This window comes from Phanerochaete carnosa, assembly GCF_000300595.1.
Source record: "Phanerochaete carnosa HHB-10118-sp unplaced genomic scaffold PHACAscaffold_2, whole genome shotgun sequence".
Lineage (NCBI taxonomy): Eukaryota > Fungi > Basidiomycota > Agaricomycetes > Polyporales > Phanerochaetaceae > Phanerochaete > Phanerochaete carnosa.
Genome location: NW_006767629.1, coordinates 1,708,771 through 1,722,914, shown reverse-complemented (window position 1 = coordinate 1,722,914; position 14,144 = coordinate 1,708,771). Strand labels below are relative to the sequence as shown.

At 53.2% G+C, this 14,144-nt stretch overlaps 6 protein-coding genes across 6 annotated transcripts; all 6 read left to right on the top strand.

Annotated features, from left to right (window-relative positions):
• The first annotated feature begins 474 nt into the window (after window positions 1-474).
• PHACADRAFT_249564 (uncharacterized protein) lies at window positions 475-1,735 on the top strand. The gene is made up of 6 exons (XM_007391755.1): window positions 475-926; window positions 996-1,067; window positions 1,122-1,234; window positions 1,297-1,337; window positions 1,393-1,514; window positions 1,569-1,735. The coding sequence occupies exons 1-6, from the start codon at window positions 537-539 to the stop codon at window positions 1,617-1,619; spliced, it is 789 nt and encodes a 262-aa protein (XP_007391817.1). The 5' UTR covers window positions 475-536; the 3' UTR covers window positions 1,620-1,735.
• Window positions 1,736-1,879: 144 nt separating this feature from the next.
• On the top strand, window positions 1,880-3,917 carry PHACADRAFT_136686 (uncharacterized protein). Its single transcript, XM_007391754.1, has 5 exons — window positions 1,880-2,954; window positions 3,027-3,295; window positions 3,351-3,404; window positions 3,467-3,501; window positions 3,556-3,917. Exons 1-5 carry the CDS (start codon window positions 2,899-2,901, stop codon window positions 3,652-3,654), a joined length of 513 nt encoding a protein of 170 aa, XP_007391816.1. The 5' UTR covers window positions 1,880-2,898; the 3' UTR covers window positions 3,655-3,917.
• A 330-nt stretch (window positions 3,918-4,247) lies between these two features.
• Window positions 4,248-7,861, top strand: PHACADRAFT_87660 (uncharacterized protein; the record flags this gene model as incomplete). The annotated part of the gene is made up of 17 exons (XM_007391753.1): window positions 4,248-4,290; window positions 4,345-4,444; window positions 4,499-4,567; window positions 4,620-4,908; window positions 4,964-4,979; window positions 5,033-5,056; window positions 5,105-5,134; window positions 5,191-5,283; window positions 5,332-5,549; window positions 5,606-5,845; window positions 5,891-6,162; window positions 6,216-6,457; window positions 6,507-6,547; window positions 6,601-6,766; window positions 6,908-7,083; window positions 7,147-7,590; window positions 7,643-7,861. 17 exons carry the CDS (start codon window positions 4,248-4,250, stop codon window positions 7,859-7,861), a joined length of 2,682 nt encoding a protein of 893 aa, XP_007391815.1.
• A 451-nt stretch (window positions 7,862-8,312) lies between these two features.
• PHACADRAFT_249560 (uncharacterized protein) lies at window positions 8,313-10,298 on the top strand. The gene is made up of 7 exons (XM_007391752.1): window positions 8,313-8,348; window positions 8,408-8,490; window positions 8,632-8,663; window positions 8,715-8,925; window positions 8,978-9,279; window positions 9,337-9,664; window positions 9,717-10,298. Exons 2-7 carry the CDS (start codon window positions 8,430-8,432, stop codon window positions 10,124-10,126), a joined length of 1,344 nt encoding a protein of 447 aa, XP_007391814.1. The 5' UTR covers window positions 8,313-8,348; window positions 8,408-8,429; the 3' UTR covers window positions 10,127-10,298.
• Window positions 10,299-10,485: 187 nt separating this feature from the next.
• On the top strand, window positions 10,486-12,417 carry PHACADRAFT_249557 (uncharacterized protein). The gene is made up of 7 exons (XM_007391751.1): window positions 10,486-10,623; window positions 10,681-10,891; window positions 10,948-11,249; window positions 11,309-11,755; window positions 11,815-11,897; window positions 11,956-11,990; window positions 12,042-12,417. Exons 1-7 carry the CDS (start codon window positions 10,531-10,533, stop codon window positions 12,212-12,214), a joined length of 1,344 nt encoding a protein of 447 aa, XP_007391813.1. The 5' UTR covers window positions 10,486-10,530; the 3' UTR covers window positions 12,215-12,417.
• A 172-nt stretch (window positions 12,418-12,589) lies between these two features.
• Window positions 12,590-14,130, top strand: PHACADRAFT_136674 (uncharacterized protein). Its single transcript, XM_007391750.1, has 5 exons — window positions 12,590-12,653; window positions 12,701-12,822; window positions 12,885-13,242; window positions 13,307-13,460; window positions 13,510-14,130. Exons 1-5 carry the CDS (start codon window positions 12,607-12,609, stop codon window positions 13,630-13,632), a joined length of 804 nt encoding a protein of 267 aa, XP_007391812.1. The 5' UTR covers window positions 12,590-12,606; the 3' UTR covers window positions 13,633-14,130.
• Window positions 14,131-14,144: the final 14 nt, after the last annotated feature.

Genomic DNA, 14,144 nt, shown 5'->3' with positions numbered 1-14,144 from the left:
CTGCCGGGACGTGCCGGCGTTGCAACGTTGAGCGCTCGCGCAAGCCTTCCGTTTGCTTTCTACTTCTCTCGTCATCTCTGGCGCCAGGTGCAACGTTGTCAGTTGCTCATGTATGGATGAGTTGGCCCTTCTCGAATCCTGGCTTTGCACCTTTGCGCCGCAGTAGTTGTGACCCCTGTGACCCAACTTTCCTAAGGGGGCGAAATTCGTAAATACGGCAGTCTCGACCACTCCAGATAAGCTCTCGCGACCCTCTAGACCGCTAGCTCGCTCTACTGAGGTGAGCTGCCGTTCTCGATTTATGTTGCGTAGCTTAGTCACAGATGTTCATCTGGTAACTGCCTGCCCAGATTTCGTGATGCCTCCCGCAGAAGCTCCCTGCTTGTTCCTACCGTGCCGAGCGCGCCTACCAATTCCAGCGTCGATAAAGACCAGGAGCTAAACTCCTGAGCGTCCCCACCCCACACGGTATCTGCACAGCTCTCACTACCTCTATCTACTTGTTGCGCACCTCTCTTAACACATTTGCCTGCCCAATGGAGTACTCCTCGATGCATGGTCACGCGATCTATCCACAATCTGGCCGGGTCGTAGCGATAGGCGACGACAGCTCGTCTTTCCGCGCAGGGACACCCTCCACGCATTCCTCGCACGAGTCATCGACGGATCCGACGTCGCATAATGCGGAGTCCCCAAAATGCTCTGTCATCTTCACGCAGGAAGTAGACCCTGTGCTCCTGAAGACATCACTTGAGGACCGCGTCGCGTACCTCACCGACTTCCTCAACTTTACGGCACACGACGCAGAAGTCATTAGGCAGATAGCTCCGGCTGTCAACGATGTCATCCCTGGATTGGTTGACGATCTTTATTCGAAGCTCTTCGAGTTTGATATCACGAAGAAGGTTTTCATGGCTCGGAATCAGGCCAGTGATACATGCTTTGATCCCTTGATGCTTGATACCCGGAAGACTTATGTGCCCGCTCCATTGCAGGGCTTCGAAGGACCATTACCTGCAAAGCTGGAAGATCTGACGCTTGACAGCGCTCAGATCCAGTTCCGCAAGGTATGACTCCTCTGTTCGCCGGTGGCACGCGTCCATTCATTCCTACCACAAAAGGTCTTTATGAAAGTATGGGCAAGAAAGGTGTTGACTTCGGACTATACCAATGGCAAGACGTGGGCGTACATGGACAAAGTCGGCATTATGCACACCGGTGTGTCACCATTCAAGTGAGCAGTCATTTCGCGCTAGCGTGCCGCTGCGGTTGCTGATCCGTCCTTCCCTGTACTAGGCACCAGAGAACCATGGGCATCGCCCCGCTCAACGTGCCTTGTAAGTCCGCAATTTCATGTGCGCTGCCGGCAGCAGGGGAATGACTCTGTCTCAGACCGTGACTGCGCCCTGGCACTGGGACTGGTCCAAACACTGCTTCAAAGCGCTATTCTGCAGCTGCCCGACCGAACAGCAACTATGTCCACTAAAATAGAGGCTGTTGCTGCCATCACGAAGGCAAGCGCCGCATCTTCCGCTAGCTGCGTCTCGTCTGATACAAACCCTCCACAGGTTATCTGGATACAGAACGACCTCTTCTCTCGGCATTATATCAACGAATAATGGCTGATTTTAAATATCATATTCACTGTATAATACTCCGATCACGAGCATCGCACATATGTCGTAGCTACGAATACGTCTACCATAACAGGCTTAATGATGATAACTTTAACACCGTGTACCGAGATGACAACCACGACGACGACCCTCGAGTTAGGGCAGTGCTATTGCAGCACGGACGTTCGGGTCCGCTTCCGGATCCGGTAAACAAACTACCTCTGGCAGTAATAACCGGTAAGCGCCCTCGCACGGTCCGATAGCATTCTTTCACTCGCACCGCCATGTACCCCTCGACGGACATACGGCACTTCCCCCCTTGCATGGAAAATTTATGGCTTACTCTGTGTCTGCACTGAACGGCAATGTCAGGGTCAGAAGTATATTGCAAGGTATGCATGCTGAGCTAGCTGAACAATAGTTCTTAGTTGCGGTGCAGTGCCGTCTGCTCGATGACTCCACACGACGGTGGAAGCCTGCACCACACAAGCATGGTAGCTGACCCTTAGCAAAAGGAGTTACCTGTGCCTTGAAGATTGGACGTGTTAGCACACGAGGAAGTGAAACAGTGTACAGCCATAGCGTACCCAGTTCCATGCGGTAGTCGCCCAGATGGAAGCGCTCCGAACGAAGACGACGGAGTTCGGGCACGAAGCTTCAGACTATCGGAGATCCCGAAGAGTATCTCATGGTTACTGATCGAGTGCAAGTATGTTCGGATGGCAGATTCTGTCTGCGGGTCACGCGCAGTATGCCGCGAAAACGGGACTCCTGCTCAACCAAGTAATCGAGCCAAGGCAATCGTAGCATTCTTACTGGCGGCTGGACATGATGCTGTGAGTGCATTTTGTCTTTTTTCTGCGTGATTCACGCTGGTACATGCCTACCCAGCATCGGTGGAAGTTGCGTCCGTGCGCGCTAAGCGCTTAGCTGGTCTGAGCTCGGTACAGCTTTAGACTTTTGATCTGCGTCCGGCGCACGATTTGATCTGTGACGTCGTCAAAGTGGCGTCTATCTCGCGTGACCGCCACGCGAGACTCAGCTTCTTCCCTGCAAACTCTATCTGGCTGTGTGCTCGTTCACCGCCTCGGTACGCTGCTTCTGCCACAGTGGACCACCACACGGCTCGGTCGACGATGACTCCGCTCGTCGACGACGTTTGCCCACGGAGAAATATCTGAGCCGCCGACGGAGGGCCCCTCTACAAAACCCCGAGGGGTTTGAGCAGGATGGAGGCGTCGACGGCGGCGCACTCGAACCCCAGACAGACAAACAGACAGACATGGCCACCTGGAGGAACATAAACACCATCATTGAAGGCCGGTTGTTCCTCGGAACGTAAGTTTCCTTGTCGCCGCGGCTCAATGCTTCTTCTCGACGTTCTGTTCTAACTTGTTCCGATTGCACCAGGATTGACGCCGCAAAGTCTTCGAGGATCCTCACGGAACGCCGTGTGACCCATATCGTGTCTGTCGGGGCCGAGCCCATTCCTGCGGAAAACCCCGCGTCTGGCTACAAACACCTGCGGATCCCAGTCGAAGATGTCGATTACGCGGACCTGCTCATATGGTTGCCTACGGCGTGTCGCTTCATCCATGAAGCTATGACGCGGGGAGGGGTGTGCCTTGTACATTGCGTGCAGGGTATCTCACGCAGCGCTGCGGTCGTTGCTGCATACCGCAAGTCTTTTCCGTCAATCCTGCCCTTCAGACTCTTGCTTACCTTTTTTGCCAGTCATGTTCTCGCAGCGCGTCGGTGTAACCAGGGCTATTGAGATGGTTCGGCAGGGTTGGTGCAAGCACCCTTTATCCTGTGTACTGATTGACTGAATCATGCTTTTGAACACCCAGCCCGAGAGCAAGTCTGGATCTTGCCAGGTTTCCAGGTGTGTACATCACCCCGTCTGAACAAAATCGCAAATTTTAACTTGATTTTACAGGAGCAGCTCGTCTTGTTTGAACTGTGCCAATACAATCCTCATGAGAACGAGGGCATTTACAGGAAATGGCGCAACAAACTTCAAAACCACGGCCATTAACGCGCCGCGCGCTCTACAAAAGTGTTCCCGATGCTGCGATTGACGACACACAGTCGTGCATGGAGGGGCAATATCGACCAAGGTTATAGGTCTTGTAATAATTATCGGTGGTCGTTAGACTCGTGCGAGTTATCGTCTTGGAGAGCTTATTAACCTTACTAGTCTCCCCTTAATCCCTACTTTTTGCTGTAGTATAGGGCTCATGTATTTTTCTTGATGGTTTAGTCTTGTACCGTCGTTATATATATATGCTACTTTTTTTTTAGCTTAAGGTCGACTCTAGTGGCCGGAGCCAGGCGACTGGCGCGGCGCCTCTCGAAAGGACTGAACAGCAGCCGTCCTGTCGGATTTGGCGTGGAGCTACTCGCGCGATGACACCAAAGATGGGAGTCCCTGGACAAACCTCCACTGCCTGGCGTAGGCGTTCATTTCCCCAGCCAGCTCAGAGCCTATCTCACTCGAGGCCGCCAGCAACCTTCAATCAGGCCAACCAGGCCAGCGCGTCCAAGGTCGACCTTTAGCCTCTGGTTAATCAATCTTACCCTCAGCTAGTCCCTACATAACCCAGCACACTCTCTTTTTCGCCTTTAGACATGACCGTTAGCACGACATCTGCAGCATTCTATATCACTCCAGGTGCGGCACCTTGGCTGATTGCACACAGGGTTGTTGCTGATGATTTCCCCGCAGTGGTCTTCAAGACCTTCTTCCGTCATGTACAGTCAAGAGGTCGCAAGTTCCACAACGGCGATGAGCGTGCTGTTGCGACGGACGACGTCTTTTTCGATGAGTGAGCCTACGCACATTCTGGTCAGCGTTCATCGCTTATGAATGTTCCGACCAGGGCCTTCCACATCGTCAAAGCCTTTATTCAGATGGGCACCGAGAACACCATCGAGTCTCTGCAAGAATTGTGCGTGTTCTCCTGCGGCTCGGGTCCCCGTATGCAGCCTCACGTATCACAGCACGAACACGCATGTGATTGCACCCTATTGGGCGGCAGTCTCCCCCGTACTCATACCGCTGTCGTGCTGCAACCGCGCGGCGGACCTGCTCATCGACTGGTTCGGCCCGGAGGACCTGAAGCATGTCGTTGGTGGCTCAAAGTGGTGGCAGGTCCGCGGCCTTGACGGCCTCGATGCCGAATGGGTCACCGAGAAGGAATACCTTGGTCCCCATACCGAGAAGACGGACAAGAAATACACCACTGAAGAGACGAACATTATCCGGATGGACCATCTTGAAACTGTTATGGTATGCTATGCATATATGCGATGCGACCAATTATGTAACTGACCTATTTCACAAGCTCTACGTCCATGGAGGTAAGCTTCACGCGTCTCTGGACGTCTACATGATGCTGATCAGGGTTTACTAGGTGGATACTCCTGGGGCTCAATCAGTAAGAGTACTCGCCTTTCGTAGTTTCCATACTCACATGCTTGTAAAGATACGCATAGATACCAGATTATTCGCTATGGTGAATTCACGTACATAGACGCTGCACATACCACCGCTGACATCAGTCTCCACAAGCTCGTAAGATCAACGGCAGGTGCTTTGCAGTTAACTACAGGAAAGCGCCTCAATATCCATGGCCATGTCCTTTACAAGACGTCTTGGCAGCATGTAAGTATCCGCAGTGTCATTTAGAGGACATACTGATAGCGATCTCAGGGTTCTATCTTACGGAACCGCCGGCTGGCGCGCTGCACAAACCGGTTCCGCCATCGAAGATCGTCATAGCAGGCGACTCTGCGGGTGGGGGTTTATGTCTCGTGGCTCTCACGGTTCTACGCGATATGGGTTGCGAGCAGCCGGCTGGAGCCGTCCTCATCAGTCCTTGGGTGGACCTGACACATAGTTTTCCTAGCGTCATGAAGAACACTGCCACGGTCGGTTCACAAAAGCGCGTTCAGCTGTTCGTCAGCTAATCTCTCCTTCCAAACAGGACATCACCCCACCATATGGCTTCATCTACAAGCCTTCGTCAATCTGGCCCGTCGATCCCCTTCCTCCGAACGGCGAGCCTCGCGTCGTCCCGAGCAAGACTAATCCTCCACCGGGACCAGGACACGCCGACACACTTCGGCCAAGTCCGGAAAGAGTAGTTGAACAGGCCGAGCAGCAGACGGAACAGAGTGCAGAGGAAGGTCGCCCTGCCCGTTCTGGCGATCTTGAAGAGTCCGAGGTTAAAAGCCAAGCTGAGATGCATAGCGATGGCGTGGACGAGAAGAATATGTCATCTCTCCCCGAGCACCCAACGAATGACAAGAAGAACAGCATGTCCCAGCAGGGAAACCCCTCAGACAATGACGAGAAAGACAACTTGCCCAAGGGCAGTGTCCGATTTCCATCGACGGACTCGAATGGTATCAAAGAAGATGACCCTCGATACGATGAGGCCCTGTCGTTCTGGGAGCCGAAGCCGCCGAAGGTGCTCATGGAGGACCCGAATGAGCAGCCTTTAGAGCTGCGGTCGCAGATCCAGTTGTATGCAATGAACGAGTAAGGCCTCCTGTCGCCTGCGCCTTCGTCCTCTCTAACACAATTTAATTCAGGCAGCTAACACACCCGCTTGTATCTCCGGTGCTCCAAGGATCTCTTGGCAACCTTTGTCCTCTGTATATTATTGCTGGGGACGGGGAGGTCCTGCGAGACGAGATCGTGTACCTTGCGCATAAAGCTGCGAATCCGTCCAAGTACCCGACCCGTAAAGGTGTCCTCAGGGATGCTGTCAGGCAGCAGGAGAATGTTGAGAAGTTTACCAAGCCGACGAGGGTCCACCTCCAAGTTTTTGATGGTGCGTAGATTGTCGTGGCCTCACTATTCACGTGTTGACTATTTGCCAGGAATGTGTCATGTCCTGACTGTATTCACCTTTACGGACAGTGTACGTTGATTCATGATCTCGTTCTCCACTGATTCTGACGCATGTACTCACAGGCAAAGTATGCATACCGTTCCATCGCCGAATTTGTCAAACATGTCACAACCCATGACGCCGCACACCTCGAGAGGAATCCGTTCCCCGAGTTCCATCTCCCGCCTGCAGACATTGCAGATTCTGCAGCCGAAGACGAGGAGCGCTCCCGAAACTTCAAGTCACAACGTTCACGCCGCCACTCATCCGGGTCCAACTTCTTCAGTTTCTTCAAGCGCGGGCATGGTACTGCACTTGCGCCTGTTGACTCGCCTGTCAGTCGGACGGACGTTCAGTTGTACAGGGAGAACGAGGAGATGGCGAAGAAAGAGGTGCAGGCGCAGAGTGCTGCGGTAAAGACCAATGAGGACTCGAATCAGGAGAACAAAACTAAGAAGAATGAAAGCGAAACGAGCCAAGACACCCAGAAGACTCTGAACGGCAGCGTCAAGGTACAGACCAGGGAGAAGGCTACGGATGGCGAGGCAACTAGGCCCACGAACGAGGTAATGCAGCGAATGAGCTATGATCTGTGGGAGGATGGCTGGTGTCTTATCCCGCACCCGAAGGATATTTTAGGTGTTGTTATGCTTCGTGAGCGCGTGGACATCTTTGGTCAAGTGCGACCTATGGAACCCGAGGAGGATATCCAAGCTTTGAACATCCCCGCCAGGCTTATTGGCATCATCAAAGAGGAACCCGTCAAACGGTGGCTCACCGGGCAGGAGCTCTGGGACCATCGTTATCACAAGGCGGCTGTGCAGGCTATCCAGCAAAGGGAGCACTACGAGAAGAAGTACGCCATGCTCTTGGAGAAGTCGCGCAGTCAAGGCCTCGAGCTCGCCAATGATCATCAGAGCCATTCAGAATCTAGACGTCGGCGGGCCTCAACAGCCTCAAATGAGTCGATGCTGTCCACGAACGGAGAGATTGTTCAGGACAGACGCTACGGGCCGTTCGACGCGGAAGACGAGCGGCCAGCTTCGAGTGCCATTGCGGGAAGGCGGGACAACGTAGGTGCTTCGCTACTTATGGATGCACGTACTCATGTCATTCATTGATTAGGGGGAGTCTATTGCGCTTGCAAAGAAATGTATCTACTACACAGCCCCGGCGACACATAAGAACGTACCGAAGCGCTCGACGGCAGACACCATTCGCGCGGCCTTTGACCATGAAGACAGCCCGACGAAGCCTCCGAAACAGTCCGCCTCTGAGCAGCAGACAGACAGCAATATCCATCCCATGCACGGTCTTCGCATGTGGCAGAACATCATTACGTGAGCTGATCGATTGTGCAGTTTTTTGAGCTCAGGCTGAACTGTGCCCTAGGCTCTTCATGCGCAAGAGCTCTGCTAAGTCTGCGAGGGCGCGGCGGAGGTCGATGCCCGACCTCAAGTCCGCTGCGGAGCACACTAGCCATCCCGTCAGCCGACACAGACGAGCGAGCACCGCGAGTGAGAGGTTGACGAGAAGTTCGTGAATACTCGGGCTTGCTGTTGACTAGAACATCTTTTTTTTCCTGTTACACACGGACTATTATTTTCATCTCGATGTATATGTAGACTAGGACTGTAGATTGCCAGCAGGCAGCCTATCCCGCTGTGACGAGGATAATTAAGTGAGTGGGCGTGACGGTCACTTCACCTTCGGAGGTTGAACCGTGGGAATTTAACTGATAAGCGCCAACGTGTTTCCCTTTCTTAACCCTTGCCCTCTCAACGTGGTGCGTGTCTTTGTCGACCTTTTCCATCACCCACCCATACCCTCCGTAAGTAGTTCAGACACTGTACACGACGTGCACAACCCTGAAAGCCCTCGAACCCGCAGTTATCGGTCTCGCTAGGTAGAAATGCGTGAAGTTATCTCAATCCACGTCGGTCAGGCTGGTGTCCAGATCGGTAACGCTTGCTGTAAGTTCGGTTTCTTGCGCGACGTCTTCAAGGCGTCGCAGACCTACGTGGCTACTATCCCGACGCGTCATCTGCGCGTGCAGTGACAATACTGCCATCCAGTGTGTTATCAGCCATCACTAATGATCTTACGATTCGCAGGGGAACTCTACACCGTCGAGCACGGTCTCAGTGTAAGTATTGACGCGTCTGCACCCGGAATTTGCGTCTAAATCCCTCAATAGCCGGACGGACGTCTTGTTGAGGGCTCTCCCTCCGCCCACGACGACGGCTTCAGCACTTTCTTCTCTGAGACCTCGTCGGGCAAGCACGTCCCTCGCTCGCTTTACGTCGATCTCGAACCCAATGTCATCGATGAGATTCGGTCCGGGAGTTACAGGAGTCTCTTCCACCCCGAGACTCTCATTACTGGCAAGGAGGATGCTGCGAGCAACTGTACGTGATCGCTTTGGATGCCACGAAGTCAACTGTACTAAATATCGAACAGACGCCCGCGGTCATTACACTGTGGGCAAGGAGATGATTGACACTGTGATGGACAAGGTCCGCCGCCTTGCGGACAACTGCAATGGTCTTCAGGGCTTCTTCGTCTTCCACTCCTTCGGCGGTGGAACCGGCTCTGGTTTTGGTGCCCTCGTTCTCGAGCGCCTCTCGACCGACTACGGCAAGAAGTCCAAGCTGGAGTTCTCTGTGTACCCCGCGCCAACAATGGCCAACTCCGTTGTTGAACCCTACAACTCCGTTCTCACCACCCACACCACCCTCGAGCACTCTGACTGCTCATTCATGGTGCGCGCATTAGTAATTTAGCCCAGGTTAAGTGACTGATAGATGCGCGACTCTTAGGTCGACAACGAGGCCATCTACGATATTTGCAAGAAGCGTCTTGGTATCACCTCGCCGGGCTTCACCAACCTGAACCGTCTCATCGCTCAGGTTGTCTCTTCGATCACGGCCTCGCTCCGTTTCGATGGCTCCTTGAACGTCGACCTGAACGAGTTCCAGACCAACTTGGTGCCTTTCCCTCGTATTCACTTCCCTCTCGCCACCTTTGCTCCCATCGTCTCTGCCGAGAAGGCGCATCACGAGCAGAATTCGGTTGCTGACATGACCTTCTCCTGCTTCGAGACTGGCAACCAGATGGTCAAGTGCGATCCTCGTGAGGGCAAGTACAGTAAGTACCTGGTGTGTTCTTGTATCAGACACGAGCTAAGTGCATTCTGCAGTGGCGTGTGCTCTCCTGTACCGCGGTGATGTCGTTCCCAAGGACGTTAACGCCGCTGTTGCGATTATTAAGACTAAGCGCACCATTCAATTCGTCGACTGGTGTCCAACTGGCTTCAAGCTTGGTATCTGCAACGAGCCACCAGCTCACATTCCGGGTGGTGACCTTGCCAAGGTCACTCGCAGCCTTTGCATGCTCTCCAACACCACTGCCATCTCGTCCGCTTGGAGCAGGCTCGATCACAAGTTCGATCTCCTCTACTCTAAGCGTGCCTTCGTCCACTGGTACGTCGGTGAGGGTATGGAGGAGGGTGAATTCTCCGAGGCTCGTGAGGATCTTGCCGCCCTCGAGAAGGACTACGAGGAGGTCGGCATTGACTCTGCGGATGCCGAGGAGGCTGGCGAGTACTAGGTGGTTTCTTCTCTGTTTCGTTACTCGGAATACTTCACACTTTGCATCGCCGTTCACGGGGTCCTCTACTTCCTGCACCCTCTAATTCTGTTACGTTGTCTCATGAAATTTTACGCATCCTCGGTATTCTACATGTTTCCTTTCTGCGGGCATATTCTCTATAAATCATATCATCAGTATAGTGAGGATGTATGTTTCCTGCACGGAGATGTAGAAGTGTGAACAACGGTCATGTGAGTTATGTGGCGGCCCCGGAGAAAGATTATGATATGACAAATAATATCCTCAAGGCGCCCGTCGCGTCACGACGTCCTCACGGACGACTCCCGCTCAAAATCCTCCTGAGAGACAACAGCCATCCCCGCGCCAACTCCAAATACCCCATATTTGCATAATACTCGGTAATGCGCGAAGTCATCTCCATCCATGTCGGGCAGGCTGGTGTCCAAATTGGTAACGCCTGCTGGGAGCTCTATACCCTAGAACATGGGCTCAGCGTACGTGCTCGTCGTTTTTATCGCACGCCAGACGTCTCATGTCAGGACGTGTCACAGCCTGATGGCCGACTCGTCGAGGGTGCCCAGTCGCACAACGACACTGGGTTCTCGACCTTCTTCTCAGAGACGAACTCGGGCAAGTTTGTTCCGCGGTCACTCTACGTAGACCTCGAGCCTGGTGCGATCGACGACGTCAAGACTGGCGCATATAGGCAGCTTTTTCACCCCGAGTTCATGATTAGCGGGAAGGAGGACGCCGCGAACAACTGTGCGTGCCGTTCGTGTCGAACTCTCCATTGCTGACTAGCGACACGTGCTCTACAGATGCCCGTGGACACTACACGGTCGGTAAGGAGCTCATTGACCCGGCCATGGACAAGTTGCGCCGCTTGGCAGACAACTGCACAGGCCTCCAGGGCTTCTTCGTCTTCCATTCGTTAGGTGGTGGAACCGGCTCTGGCTTCGGCGCGCTCCTGTTGGAGAGGCTGTCTATGGACTATGGCAAGAAGTCGAAGCTCGAGTTTTGCGTATATCCTGCCCCACAGCTCTCGAGCTCTGTCGTTGAGCCATACAACACTGTTCTCACCACTCACACAACTCTGGAACACTCGGACTGCTCGTTTATGGTGCGCTTATCCAGGGCGCTCACTGTTTTCCCGACCATGACTCACGTTTTGCGGCACAGGTCGATAATGAAGCTATTTTCGATATCTGCAAGCAGCGTCTCGGTGTCTCTCAGCCAAGTTACTCCAACCTCAATCGCCTTATTGCGCAGGTTGTCTCCTCCGTTACCGCTTCCCTCCGCTTCGACGGCTCCTTAAACGTCGATCTAAACGAGTTCCAGACTAACTTGGTTCCTTTCCCCCGTATCCACTTCCCCCTCGCCACATTCTCTCCTCTCCTCTCCTCCGAGAAAGTTTCGCATGAGCAGAATTCTGTCGCTGAGATGACGCTTTCGTGCTTTGAGCCTGGCACGCAGATGGTCAAGTGCGATCCTCGCGAAGGCAAGTACATGGCATGCTGCTTGCTCTACCGCGGCGACGTCGCGCCCAAGGAGGTGCAGGCTGCCATCGCTTCCATTAAGACCAGGAAAACCATCCAGTTCGTCGACTGGTGCCCCACAGGCTTCAAGGTCTGTTTGTCTGACTCGCGTGTATCCTGTTACGCGGCTGATTTACAATTATTGCATAGCTTGGCATCTGTAATGAGGCTTCCGCCAACGTTCCTGGAGGTGACCTTGCCAGAACTTCCCGCAGCTTGTGCATGCTGTCCAAGTACGTATGCCAGGACTTATGTCCACTGTAGGAAAGCTAACAAAAAACTCTGCTACAGCACCACCGCCATTGCCAGTGCTTGGAGCCGACTTGGTAAGTGAAGCTTCGTCTTTTAGTGCCGCCTCTCGCTGATGAGTCCCGCAGACTTCAAGTTCGACCTCATGTATTCCAAGCGTGCTTTCGTTCACTGGTACGTTGGCGAGGGCATGGAGGAGGGCGAGTTCTCCGAGGCTCGCGAAGACCTTGCGGCCCTTGAGAAGGACTACGAGGAGGTTGGCGTGGACTCGGTCGACGCTGAAGAGGAGGGCGAGTACTAAACGCACCAGCTGTTTCTCACTCTCAAAAACGCACGTTTTCATCTGCTCTTTATCGTCTACCTTACATCGCACGTCTATCTTCTTAAAGTACTAGCAGCCCCGGGCACTGCTTGGTTTACTGTAGCATCAGTCTTATTGCTGACTTGTATCCATCCAGAGCGCATAGTCCATCCCTAGTACTTAATAAACCATCTCTGTTCTGCCATATACTCTGACTGATCTTGTCCCTTTGGTAACAAGACCGTAAAACTTTTATTACCATCGACCTGCTGCCCTGAAGGTATTCTAAAGGTACACCCACACATGCAGTAGCCGATCTCTTCGTGGCGCGGCATCTCCCGCCGACCCCCTTCAACTTGGCGTTCAAGGCTTAGTAGTCCACTACCAACATCATGTCCAAACGAAGTGGCTTGGTGCCAATTTACGGCAACTACCATGGGTGCGAATATATTCTACATGATATGCGCGACTCTAAGGTGATTGTAGGTACTACTCCAAACGACCATTTACTGAAGATCGAAGGCTGGGCCTGCTCCCGAAAAACCTCTTTGTTGGCAAGCGGGTTCTCGACGTGGGATGCAACGAAGGCTTGGTGACATGCCAGATAGGTATGATGTATCGCTAAGTGTTATGTATGTGGTGTACTCACCGAGCAAACCTGGAAAGCCAGCACAGTCGTTGAGAGCTCGCAGAGTTATCGGTGTCGACATCGACGAATCGCTCGTCAGGACAGCATGGAAGCGGAGACGCGCCATCTGGAGCCAACAGGCACCACCAAGCATATCTGAGAACACTCCGCACAACGGGACAGAGAGCCCGAACAAGAAGCGCAAGAGGGCAGTGTCGCCGAGTAGGGCGCCGCAACCGGACTATTTCCCTGTGTCGTGCGAGCACATGTTCGGGCCGCTATCGATACCGCCACAAAGCACCAGGCTGGACGAGTTCCCCCATAACGTGACGTTTCGCGCCGCAGACTGGGTCAATGCAGAGATTGCGGAGGATACTGAGGGGTATGATGTTATCGTAGCGTGAGTCTTGAGTATATACAGTTTGGATCTCGCTTACTCGTGCTAACATGTGCTTTCCGCGCAGATTTTCAGTATCGAAATGGATACACCTCAATGGAGGAGACGACGGTCTCATGCGGTTCTTCCGGCGCGTTTATACTGCCCTCAAGCCCGGTGGGGTGTTCGTCCTCGAGCCACAGCCGTGGGATACGTATGGAAAGGCTAAACGAATGGACGCGGTATGAAGCTGCTGCTTTGCGCCTCATAACCTGCTAACATCGTGTATAGAAGTTGAAAGAAACGGCTAAAGATTTGAAGATACGGCCTGACGACTTTTCCAGGATCTTGCGAGAGGTCGGCTTCGGGCAGGTTGAGCATCGTGGCGAGACAGGCGAGGGGGGTAAGCAATAGTATGTTATTCTAAATCGCTTCCTCCTCTAATGCGTCGATATTCTAGGATTCCATCGACCAATAGATCTATATCGTAAGCAAGAGTAGTATGGGGATACCTGACTAAACCATCTACATTCTATCGGTGTCGTCGTCTAGTTCTACCTGCTATTCTGATAATTCCACATGCGCACAAGCATTCTAATAAACCCAATATTGACGAAAGTGACGTGGGGATTAGCGTAAAATCTCCGAAGTATTAGTTAGCCTTGATGGTCACATCGACGCCGCCATTCTCAGCGATCTTCATTGTCACACTTGACAGGTCCTTGACAATGAAGCTGGGAGACGCGGCCTCCACTTGCTCTCTGCTATGAGAGGTGAGAAGCCCAAGGGTCTTACAGCCGGCTGCGCTGCCGCTTCGTACCCCTGCAGGGGCGTCTTCGACGACAAGGCAAAGCGAAGGGTCGACTCCGCAGCGTTTAGCACCGAGGAGGTAAGGGTCAGGTCTACGGGCTGAGTAAATAAATCTG